This window comes from Neofelis nebulosa, chromosome 7 (genome assembly GCF_028018385.1).
Source record: "Neofelis nebulosa isolate mNeoNeb1 chromosome 7, mNeoNeb1.pri, whole genome shotgun sequence".
NCBI classification, from domain to species: Eukaryota; Metazoa; Chordata; class Mammalia; order Carnivora; family Felidae; genus Neofelis; species Neofelis nebulosa.
In genome coordinates this window covers 18542344-18554690 of record NC_080788.1, presented here as the reverse complement: position 1 = coordinate 18554690, position 12347 = coordinate 18542344, and the positions used below count along the sequence as shown (strand labels likewise).

Below are 12347 nucleotides of genomic sequence, written 5' to 3'. Positions count from 1 at the left end.
AAAAATGCAAGAAACAATAAGCATTGGCAAGAACATGGGGGGAAATAAAGAACCCTCATGCACTCTTGGTGGGAATACAAACTGGTGCAGTCACTGTGGAAGACAGTATGGAGAGTCCTCAGAAAACTAAAAACAGAACTACCCTAAAATCCAGTAATCACACTATTGGTGTATTTACCCAAAGAATACAAAAACACTAATTCAAAGGGGAAGGGATATATGCACTCCTATGTTTACTGCAGCAATATTTACAAACTATGGAAGCAGCCCAAGTGATTGATGAATGGATAAAGAAGGTTTGGTATATGTATACAATGGAATATTATTCTGCCATGAAAAAAGAATGAAATCTGGCCATTTGCAACAACGTGGATGGATCTAGAAAGTATATTTCTAAACGAAATAAGCCAGTCAGGGAAAGACAAATACCATATGATTTCATTCACATGTAGAATTTAACAAAGAAAAAATTTAACAACAAAAAAAAAAAAAAAAAAAAAAACAAAGGAAAAAAAGAGAGACAAACCAAAAAGCAGGCTCTTAACTATAGAGAACAGATGGTCACCAGCGGGGAGGTGGGGGGCTGGGGGGGCACGGAATGAGTGAAACAGGTGAAAGGGATTAAGATAAGAGTACGCTTTGGAGCACCTGGGTGGCTCAGTCGGTTAAGCGTCCAACTTTGGCTCAGGTCATGATCTCACGGTTTGTAAGTTCAAGCCCCACATCAGGCTCTGTGCCGACAGCTCAGAGCCTGGAGCCTGCTTCAGATCCTGTGTCTCCTTCTCTCTCTACCCCTCCTATGCTCACACTCTGTCTCTCTCTCCTCAAAAATAAACATTAAAAAAAATTTAAAAAAAAAGATAAGAGTACACTTTTCTTGATGAGTACTGAGTAATATACGGAACTGGTGAATCACTACATTGTAGTGATTCACTACTGGATGGATTAGTCTATTAAGCATCTGACTCTTGGTTCTGGCTGAGGTCATGATCCCAGGGTCATAGGATTAAGCCCCACATAAGGCTCCTCACTGAACGTGGTGCCTGCTTAAGATATATACTCTCCCTCCCTCTCCACACCACCCTCTCCCCTGCCTCTTCTAGCTCCTGAGCTCTCTCCAAAAAAACAAAACAAAAAAAGTATAGCCATACCAAATGAAAGAAAACAAAACAACCAAAATATTGAAAAGGCACATAATTTCCATGCACACACAAACGATAAATAATCAAAACTCATGGCATATTTTGGTTAAGTTACTAAATGTCAAGTCACTTGTTAGGAGAAGAGAAATACATACTCAGTCTGATACTGGCAAAGCTCAAAGCTGAATACCTTGAAATCATCTCTGCAATGTTCTAGGGAAAAGCAATGAGGTCCTAGAATTCATTATACCTACCCAAGTCATATTTCAAGTAAAGCAACAAACACTCTCAACATAAAAGTACTCAGGAAGTATAGCACCCATAAGCTCTTCTTGGAAGAAAAAACAAAATAGAACTACTTGCTGAAAAAGTCCAGTCATCTAAGTAAAATATAAATTGAAAGACACTGGATTTTTTTCAGTTTTGTTCAATGCTGCATACTCAGCTTCTAAAATGCCACATGGCACTGAGTGGTGCTAAAAAATTCTCTAAATGAATCCATAAACCAGGAAACAGATTAAAACAACAAAAGAATGCAAAAGCCACAGTAAAGGACCAGTGATAATCAATGAATCCTTTCTATTTAGAACTACAATTAAATAACTGTGGAAATTAGGATTACAGAACAGAATACAACTACTAATTTCAACAATATAAAAAATTGCCAATTCAGATTTCTGAGAACACGTTGATACAGGATCTACCTCCCTCGGAATTAACCCAGTGGAACTAAAAGTATTATGAATCGTAAGGAATAGTGGAGAAAAGTGTCAGAAACCCCATATTATGCTGGAATATGTACTTGGTGGCTGGGGGGCGGGGCGGTGCAGGAATGTCATGTGTGGAGGCCAGTACCCTGAATAAGAAACCCCCGGTAGGGTTATAAGAAGACAAATTTTAAAAAGAACAGCTGTGGTTCAGCCTTGTGCCTCTCCTCTTCGTTCCTGGGACACTCAATGCCTGCCACTTCATAACAGGGATTGGCAGCAGTGCTGGTGCAAACAAATGTCCTCTAGAGTGACATCAGAGCATCACAGAAGCACTGTTTAAGAGGAGAGTCAAAAAAACACGGGCAGGAATGGACTAACCTTTGGCACTGATTTCCCAACCATTCTTAATCAAAACCTGCAGGGTTCGTAGATTTCCATCTAGAGAAAGTAGATCTTCTTCCAGTGTTCTGTTCCTTGGGGGACTCAGTGTAAAGCTGTAATCTGAGGAGTTCTTGAAGGATACAAGGAGTGATATGATGGTGACATTTTTGATGCCTGAGGCCCTCTGACAAATTAAAGTCAGTTAAGATGGTATAAAATAGTCTACATATACAAACAATACCAAAGAATAAAATCCAAGTACACTGGCAAGTCAAGAAATATGATCAGACTAGATTTAAAAAAATCCAGCCATATGCTACTTATAAAATATACAGATAAAGCATAAGGACACAGTAAGGCTGAAAGCAAATGCAGAGAACTAGACCATATCAAGAAAATATTAGCTAAAAGAAAGGTGTAGCTATATTAACGTAAAACAACGTAGATTTAAGATGAGCATGCCTCACTGAGAATAGAGAATATATTGAGAATATACTGAAAAATTGACCAAGAAGGTAGAACAATTCTAAATATGAGCCTAATGAAATGTCTCAAAATATATAAAACAGTACATATTAAACTAATAAAATACAGAAAGAAATTGACAAATCTGCTTTTAGGTAAGATGGAGCAACTGGTAGAAGACCAAAGAACTCACTGAGATCCACCAGATAAACAAAATAAAACACGAAAGAGATCTGTTTAAAGACCCTGGAAAGCTGCTGAAGGAAGAAGGATTTACGATGCCAAGATTCTCGAGGGGTGAGAACCTGCCTGATGTAAAACAGTGTTCTGCGGCAGCTTTTCCCCTACCAGCCTTTACACATGCTGGGTACAGGGCAACTAAGCTTCCAGCCTTTGTTTGCACAGTGGATACAGACCTCTGATACAGAGCTTTTGTCCTAGGTTTTGAAAACACAAAACTGAAGACTCCAGGGGTCAATAAACTAGTGAGAAGGGAGGAGCAGAAGCTGAGGTGGTCACTCTGAGGCTGCATGGGGTAGGAGGTTAAAAACAAAAGCAGAAAGCCTCAAAAAAGTAGAGTGGAGTTTTCTGTAATCTTCCAATGCTGAGAAAACAAGAAATTTAAGAAATGCTCCAAGGACTGGGCCCCAAGAACACACTGGTATCAATGTTGAAAGCTTTGAAAGACTACTCCCAAAAGTAGCCTCCTTTAAGGGCAACCAAAAGCTTCATCAAAACTGCAGCCTAGCTTCCACTCAGGTCAATCTCTAGTTGGTCTAAGATACTCAGTACTAATTTCAATTGTAAGAAGGAAGGTTAAATCATTTCTGCAGGAAAGTACCATAATAATGAATATCTATAGCTTTCATATACAGTATCTAATAGCTCATAAAAAACCATTAAGACATGTCAGAAAAAATGACCATATATTTGAAAACAAAGAGAAAAGGGGATCACATATGACGCTACAGGTAATCCAGATATAAGAATTCGCAGACAAAAAAACTCTATGATTAGTATTTTCCAAAAAATAGTGGAAACTGGATAAAATACATGAAAAGATGGGCCATTTCACCAGAGACCTGAAATCTGTAAAAAGAAAAACAAAAAGAAATTCTATAATTGAAAACGTAATACTAGAAATTGTTACTAGGTGTTTTAATAGCTAATTTTTAAAAAAACTAAGTAAAAGATTACTAGAGCACAGAAAACAGGTTACTACAAAACAGGCCATTCACTACAAGACACTCAGGGGGAAGGACAGAGAAAAAGTAAGAATTCTAGGAGAAAAAAAGCATAAGAAATATATGAGACATAGTCAAAAGGACTAAGTTACATGTAACTGGAATCCCAGAGGAGGAAAGAATCCAGCACAAAAAATATTTGAAGACAGCACAATAAAAAATTTACTACCCATGAAAAAGTAAAAATCTTAAAAGTAACCAGAGGGGGGAAAATGCATTATCTTGAAAAAAGTCGGGGGGGGGGGGTTGGTTACTGAAAGCTGGTCTCTCCAAAGAAATTGATTTAAGTGATAGAAGTTAAAAGACAGTTGCTTTAAAATATCAAGAGACTATTAACTGTCCACCTAGAAATCTATAACCAATGAAAACAGCTTTTCAGAACGAAGATGATATAACTCCATAAAAAGCAAAATTGGGCAAAGGATTTAAATAGATACTTCTCCAAAGAAACAGCCCCACATGTGTATGATTACTTGATTCATGACAAAGGCAAGCAGTGAAGAAAAGATGGTTTTTGCAATAAACTGTACTGGGTCAGCTGAATATCCATCAGGAAAACAAATCTCGACCCCCAAACCTCAAATCACACACAAAAATAAATTCCAAATGGGTAACAGATCCAAAACATGAAAGGTAAAAAAACAGAAAAAAGCATAGGAAGAAAATCACCATGCCCTTGTGATAAGTAAATATTTCTTCAACATAACACAAACAGCATTAACCATAAAGGAAAAAAAGGAAGGCAAACTGGACAACATTAAAAGAAAAATGAAAAAGTGAAAAGGCAAGCCATGGTATGAGAGAAGTTACTTGTAATGTACATAATGAACAAAATGCTCACATCATATTATACACAGAATGTATACTAATTAATAAGAAAAATATAGTCAGGTAGCCCACTAGGGGGAAAAAATGAAGTAAACAGTAAACATCTTTTCATAAAACATATGAAAAAGTGATCAACTTCATCAAAAATCACAGAAACTTAAAATTAAAATGTTACTTTTGCTCACCTACCATAATAGCTAAAAGGAAAGGGATAAAAACTAGTATTGGTGAAGATTTAGAGCAGCTGAAACTTTCACACACCGTTAGTGTAAATTATAAATCAGCACAATCACTTTAGAAAACTCTTGCTATTAGAGCTGATCACAGGTATACTCTGACTTAACCTGTACACCTCGGAATATACCCAAATGTTCATGTGTACCAAAGACACACATAAGACTAATCAAAAGAGCACTCTTTATAATAGTCTCAAAATAGAAAACAACCCCAAAGTCCATTTACAATAGAAAAAATAAGAATATAGGTTGTGGTCTATCCACACAATGGAATATTATTTGTTAATGTAAATGTACCAAATATATCTACATGACATGCAACAGTAACATTAATTTCACAAACATGATGTTGCACAAAGGAACACATGCTGCTCACATAAACTCAACAGGCATAATAAATCTATGTGTCAGAAGTTAGGTTAGTGGGGCAGAGAGGTAATGACTTGGGAAGACATGACAAAGAGAGTTTCTGTGGTGGTGGTGCACTGGGATATGCTGGCTACATGGCCATGTACTTTTTGCAATAATTCACTCAGCCACACTTAGGACTTGTGTTCTTTTCTTTATACTTTAATACAAAGTTTACTTGTTAAATAGAAGTGTATTACACCAAGAAGGACAAACACAAGGTTTCACCAGAAACTCCCAAATGGAAGTGAAGTGAATGAAAGCTTCCAAGTGGAAGTGAAGTGAAGCAGCTCTTTAAGTGCATGATAGTGTCACCACCGAGATTTTTCATTCACTGTTCTAAAGACTTGAAGTGTGATTTTATCTTACTGGCTCAAAAAATCCAATCATTAAAACCTGTATATGCTATACCTCCTTTCTGTACTGCTCCCTGAACTACCCCAACCAGAGGCTGGTGCTTCCTTCCATAAACTCTCCCATCACCTAAGCTTACCTTCTGTTTGCCATATAGTTAAATCTTCTGTGTTGCCTATATATTTTTAATGAGTTCCCACTGCTGAACACAGTCTCTCCCAGAATCAGTAGGTATTCAAATGTGGATGAATAACTGACATAAATTCTCTTCTGCACAGAAACGTTTTTCCCATTTTAATGCAAGAATAATGAAACTTTTAACTCAGAATCCACAAATTCAAAATGATAAATTATGTCTATGCCTAATCAAATCTGAAAAATCAATTGCCCAACTACCTATTCTGTTTCTTTTCTGCATTCTTGACCAAAATCATCTAAGAAAACTTTCAGACACCCTTGCCCCATTTGGCAGCTTGGCAAGAAGATGACCTAGCAGGTAAATTCAACATATTAATAGGTAAACTGTAGTTGCTGAGTTATAGTGGCAGCCTCCATCTTTTAAACAAGATCATTTCCTTAATTAACAAATTCTTTACACCGTTACTTACATAATCCTAGCTCCCCTTTTCCTATTCGTCATATTCCTCTAAATGGGGTCTTTTCCACTGGTAGATCCAGTGTACCTATGCTGAATTTAAACACGACTCTCTAAGGGATAAAGAGAGTCTAAGGAATGTTATGTGCTTTGCCAGTTTCTGCTTTTATGTTATTCCCTAATAAACATATTTTACATATTAAACATTGTGTGTGTTTCACACACAATATAAGGTGTAGAGATGTGCCTCATCTACAGGTCACAATCTTCAAGTTGATGAAGGGACATTTACTTGCAACCTTGCTTAGAAACATCCCTTTGGAATGATGGAATGGTTATTTTATCAGTCTTCCCTATTTTATCAACCTTCATAAAGAATCATACTGCGTGAGCCTTACCCTTTACCTAAAGAATCTTCATTAGATGAAACAACGGTTCTCTTTAATTTGGCCTATAGGCAACTCTAATCACTTCCACTAACTTCTCTACTAGCAGCTCAGCTGAGTTTTGTCTACAATTATAACTGTATTACCAAGTGAATTACTACTCAGACTTTGCAGAACATATCTTTAATATGGTTCTGTTTTTTGGTAAGCTTCCAGAAACCAGCTTTTCTAGACATTTCCCCGGACAGGCAACCTTTCCAGAGACAGCATCTCTCCCTCCTGCATATGCTCTGAATACTAGTTGATTTACAATATTCTATGAAACCATTTTCCTTCTTTTTTCTAAACCAAGGGCTTGGCAACTTTTTCTTAAAGGCCAGAGAGTAAAGATTGTAGGCCTATGGGCCACAATCTCCAGGGCCCCTACTCAATTGCAGTCTCCAGGGCCCCTACTCAATTATGTCGCTGTAATGTGAAAGCAGCCATAGACAATAGGTAAACAAATGCACATGGCAGTGTTCTAATGATTTATTTATCAAAACAGCCAACCAGACCATGGTCCATAGTTTGCAAATCCCTGCTCTAAACTCTTACAACTTCTGGTCTTCACTTCATATATCATTATTATTATAATTATCCTGAATACTTGTAAGAGTTTATTGACACTGGTGCTGAAAATTAGGTTTGGTATGTTTTATCAATTAAAACTGAGATAAATACATAAAAGCTTTAGAAATGTTTGTGAGGAGTTAGAAAAAGAATTTTATTTCTTGGTTAACCAGAAAGTTTAACTGACCAAAACACATGCACTGATAACTACAGTTAACTTAGGTATTACCTAATTATGAAAAGAGGTGATAATGTATAATAATGACCAATACATAAACAAATATATTATGATAAATCTACATAATTGACAGTAACAGTGGGACTACAGTGATCTTGCTTTTCTTCTTTTTCCTGTTTTCTATAATTAACATCTATGATTTCTATAATAAGGAAAAAAAGTTTAAGACACATGACAAGCTAAAATGTTTATTAAAATTTTTTATTTAGTTTGGAAATAAAAATATTTAGACTTGAAATTAAGTTTAAGAAAAATTCAAACCAATCTACCTTATGATCCTTTTTAAAAAATATTCACATCAATTAAATAAATAAGTTAAAATTTTCATTTACCTGTCGGTTCCTTTCATCCATTATGCGTGTGATTTGTATTTTCTTCCGCCCCATTTTCAGTCACCTTTCCTTCCTTATATTCCAAATATTTAATTCAAAATTAATTTTCTTCAATACCCTAATGCATCGTACACAGCTTCTATTATTTCAGCTTCTAGTCCAAGGGCTACAGCTGAAATTTTCTATAAGATCTAAAAGAAAACACAAATTAGAAAATTTAAGTTCTGTAAGTTTGCAAATCATGAAAATGTTATACAATTTCAAACCTGCTTCTATGCTGCACATGGCAGCATTATTAGTTGAAATTCCTGGTTATATAAAATTGGTAATTAACTTGAAGCTTTGTTAACTTTACCCCTAAAATATCTCTTGAATCTTTTAGTGCCTCTAGCTCTGGCTGAAAAGAGTACAATTATAACCTTCAAGTTTTTCTCAATGCATATAATAATAGCAACAACAAGAGCCAATGCTTACTGGGATTTTTCTATGTGCCAGGCACTTTTCTAAGTACCTGCCATGTCTTAACTCATTCAATCCAAACTGAAATCTTCTTAGTTACAATTATCATCTCCATTGTATAAATAAGGATATTGAGGCACAGAGATGCTCAGTAATGTTTCTAAAGTCACACACACAGTAAAGGGCAGAGCTTGGAATATGAACTCAGGGACTCTGGCTCCAGAACTTCTCTTTAACATTATAGAAAATCCCTGAAAGTTTCTGATGGCCTCCATGTCAAAGGATGATCTGGGTAGCCCCAATCTACCTTGACACACTATTCTTGCAAACTGTCCTAGCCACCACCAAAATTACTATCTGTCAACCCACAAAGGCACTATACGATTTCATAATAATATCCACTTAAATGAAATACTGTTCCTTTAGCCATTTAATAAAATCCTCCTAATCAGTTAAGATTCATTTCCCCCTGATAGAGTAAACGATAGCACCTTACTTTGTGGGTATGTGTATGACAAATTCCAAGTCCATTTTCCTCTGAGACTATGAATCCTTCAAGAACAGGATTTTTTTATTCCATTTATCTCTGTAATTGAACGACTGGCAATGATATAATCTGTCATGTTCTGAATAATAGTTTTGTCAAAAACCTAATGTTTCCAAAACTTACATAATAAAATATTTACAAGGGCATGGAAGACAAATGCTAAAACATTCACAATAATAAATGCTAAGTGGAATTCTATTAAAGTATTTTTAATACTGTGCATGTATATCCATAAAACTTCAATAGTACTGCCCAGCAAATCCATGTTTGATTAAACCTGGCTTTTGCTCAAAAGCATGAGTTTTTCAATTCTTATCAGTACCATTATTACCACAAGCATGGCATTTCTTACATATCTTCCCTCATACTCATTTCTCCATTCACGTAAACATTGATTGAACATCTATTAACAAGTGATAACCTATTAATTGATCATGTACTTGCAAAAAAAATGTACTTCCTGACACTGTACTAGGCACATAGGGTAAAATGGTCCAAAAAGGTGGGGGGGGGGGGCATGATTTCTGATCTCACAGATTTCACAGTTTAGTAGGGGAAAACAGACATTAACCAAACTATATATAAATGAATCTGTACAAATCAAAATGTGGAAGTTCATTTATCTGACCTAAATTCACAAGTTAGGGAAGGCTTCCTTGAGAATGTGCCTCATACCCAAACCTGAGTATGAGAGTGTACACACTAGTCAGAGAGAATAGCATGTGCAAAAGCCCCGTGACAAGAGGAAGCAGGAAACAGAGAAACTGAAGGATGGCAAGTCACTGGTGGGAACCAATCAAACAAGCAGCTGTGCTGTAGAATGTTTTTGTTTTCTCATGAGACCGTAATATAAACCAATAAAAGTCAGCTTATTCAAATCATGTTCCCTAACAGATCAAGCTGCATCCAATTACCATTACAAAAACTTGCAGTGTAGTAGGCAACATAAATACTCCTACATTTTTTTTTTTTTTTCGACGTTTTTTATTTATTTTTGGGACAGAGAGAGACAGAGCATGAACGGGGGAGGGGCAGAGAGAGAGGGAGACACAGAATCGGAAACAGGCTCCGAGCCATCAGCCCAGAGCCTGACGCGGGGCTCGAACTCACGGACCGCGAGATCGTGACCTGGCTGAAGTCGGACGCTTAACCGGCTGCGCCACCCAGGCGCCCCAATACTCCTACATTTCAACACTAATGCCGATAAGGTATATGCAGCACTGCATTATCTGAGCATTTAGCTTTTGACAATGGTTGAGTAGGTTACTTCAAACCAACTTATTCTAAGAATGAGAAAAAAAGAAGAAAATTAATCTGTTTAAAATCACTGGAGAACTTTTAAGGCAGAATTGAAGGGTTAAGATCTGGAAGAAATAGGTTAAGACCAGACTTCAGACTATATATCCCTCTAGTCATTTGCAGATTCTCAGAACATTGACTGAGAGGCTGAGAAGCTAAACAGAGGTTTCAAGAGATCTATGGGTGGGATACAAAAACAGACTTAGGGCCTACCAAGTAATAGCCCCAGTAAACACACCAGGATTCTGGAGGGATCCAAAGGACTATGCCCTCAGTATAAAGGTAAACTAGAAATAGACCAGGCCATACAAGGGCAGTATAGCTTCAGATCATCTCATTCACTGATTAGATTAAGGTGATCTGGTCTATGTAGTGTGATTAGCTTAGCCTCATGCCAGTTAAATCTTCTGAAAAGATGTTAGCAAAAGTAAATCTTACCAGGAAAAAAGATAGTATCATCTAGAAATTCAAATGATTTTATGATTTCTATATGTCTAAAAGTAAAAAAATAACCAGTTAAGACCTGACTGAAAACTAAGATTTTAAAATGGCAATACAATTAGACCCACAGTAGATCCAGATAATGGTGTTATGAGAAAAGAACTTTAAAATAAGTAAATGTGTTCAACGAATCAAAAAAAAAGAATATTACCATACAATTCTAAAAGCATAGAAAACATAGAACTGAAAAGCACAATACTGAAGACAGAAAATAAAAAAATTGATGAGTTTAACAATAGGTAGAATACAGCTGAAGAAAGAATCAATAATCCAGAAGAGAGAAAAGAAGAAAACACCTACACTGAAGCCCAAAAGGGCATGAAAATGGGAAATACAGAAGTGTGAAAAAACAGTAAAACATGGATCCAAAATACATGTAATTAGTGTCCCAGAAGGGAATGAAATACTTAAAGACATATAGTTAAAAACTTACCAATGACATCCAAGATCTACAACACTCAAGCGAAACAAATACAAAGAAAACCACAACTGAGGCATATCAGAGAAAAAAAGGTGGGTGGAGGGAAAGAGAGACACACACAAAGAAAGATCAGCCACAGACAGAGACCTTAAAAGTAGCCAAAAAAATAAAATAAAATAAAATAAAGATTAATTTTAAAAGCAATAGTAAGATTTACAGTTGACTTTTTCATGTAAGTAATGGAAGCCCAATACAGTGGAATGATATTCTCAAAGTGCCAGGAATGGGAGAAATGTCAAAGTAGAATTCCAGATCTGGCAAAAAATACTCTTCAGGGGAAAAAAAAAGGCAAAATACAGACATTATCAGTCAAACAGAAACAACAAATTTAACATCAGAAAACACTGAAGGGACTTCTTCAAGTACAAGGAAAAAAAGATCCCAGATACAGCTTGGATATTGGACCAAAAATTAAGTAAGTAAGTAAGTAAGTAAGTAAATACATACATACATACATACATACATACAATGAACAGGATGAATATGTACCTCTAAATGAATAACTAAATAAAATAATACTTTGTAGAATTTTAAATATTACAATACACAAGAACAATAGCACATAATTGGGAAGGATAGTAAGCAAAGTTAAAAGTGTTCCAGAATCCTTTCATTTACTGGGAAACAGAAAACATACTTATTTACTTTTCAGACTTCAATAAATCAAAGATGCATGTGGTAATCTCTGGGGTAACCACTGCAAGAATAGTAAAAGTTCACTCAAGCTAACAAGCTAATAGAGGGGGGAAATGAATTAATAATCCAAATTGTATGTAAAAAAACAAAACCCAATTATATGATGATTATAGATGATTACCTCTTAAATAAATGAGGATATAGAAAGACTGAAAGTCAAAGCATGGAGAACAATATACTGTGTAGAACACAAATCAAAACAAAGTTTTGTGGCTATACTTTATCACAGTAGATTTTAATGCATAAAATAAATACATGGATAGAGATACAGTAGGACTTCATTACAATAAACGTTCAATTCACCAGAAAGCAATTTTAAACTTGAATGTACCTAATAACACTTGAAGTCAGGAATCTGTTCCTGAAAATCAGATATTCTACACAAAACCCTAACCAGGAGCTTATTTTCCAATATCTTAAATAGGAAAACTTATGT

At 35.8% G+C, this 12347-nt stretch overlaps 1 protein-coding gene across 8 annotated transcripts in view; it reads right to left on the bottom strand.

Moving 5' to 3' along the window:
- Positions 1 to 12347, bottom strand: part of MEF2A (myocyte enhancer factor 2A) — a 167530-nt gene that overhangs the window by 85954 nt on the left and 69229 nt on the right. For 6 of the 8 annotated variants that reach the window (XM_058736742.1, XM_058736738.1, XM_058736740.1 and 3 more), the window contains one exon: positions 7929 to 8119. The exons of 1 other annotated variant lie outside the window; for it this stretch is intronic. In XM_058736742.1, the coding sequence (XP_058592725.1) occupies positions 7929 to 7982 (54 nt within the window). In that variant the 5' untranslated portion in view covers positions 7983 to 8119. Of the gene's footprint in view, positions 1 to 7928; positions 8120 to 8883; positions 8974 to 12347 lie in introns of all 8 variants that reach the window. One more of the 8 variants, XM_058736736.1, reaches the window with a different exon arrangement.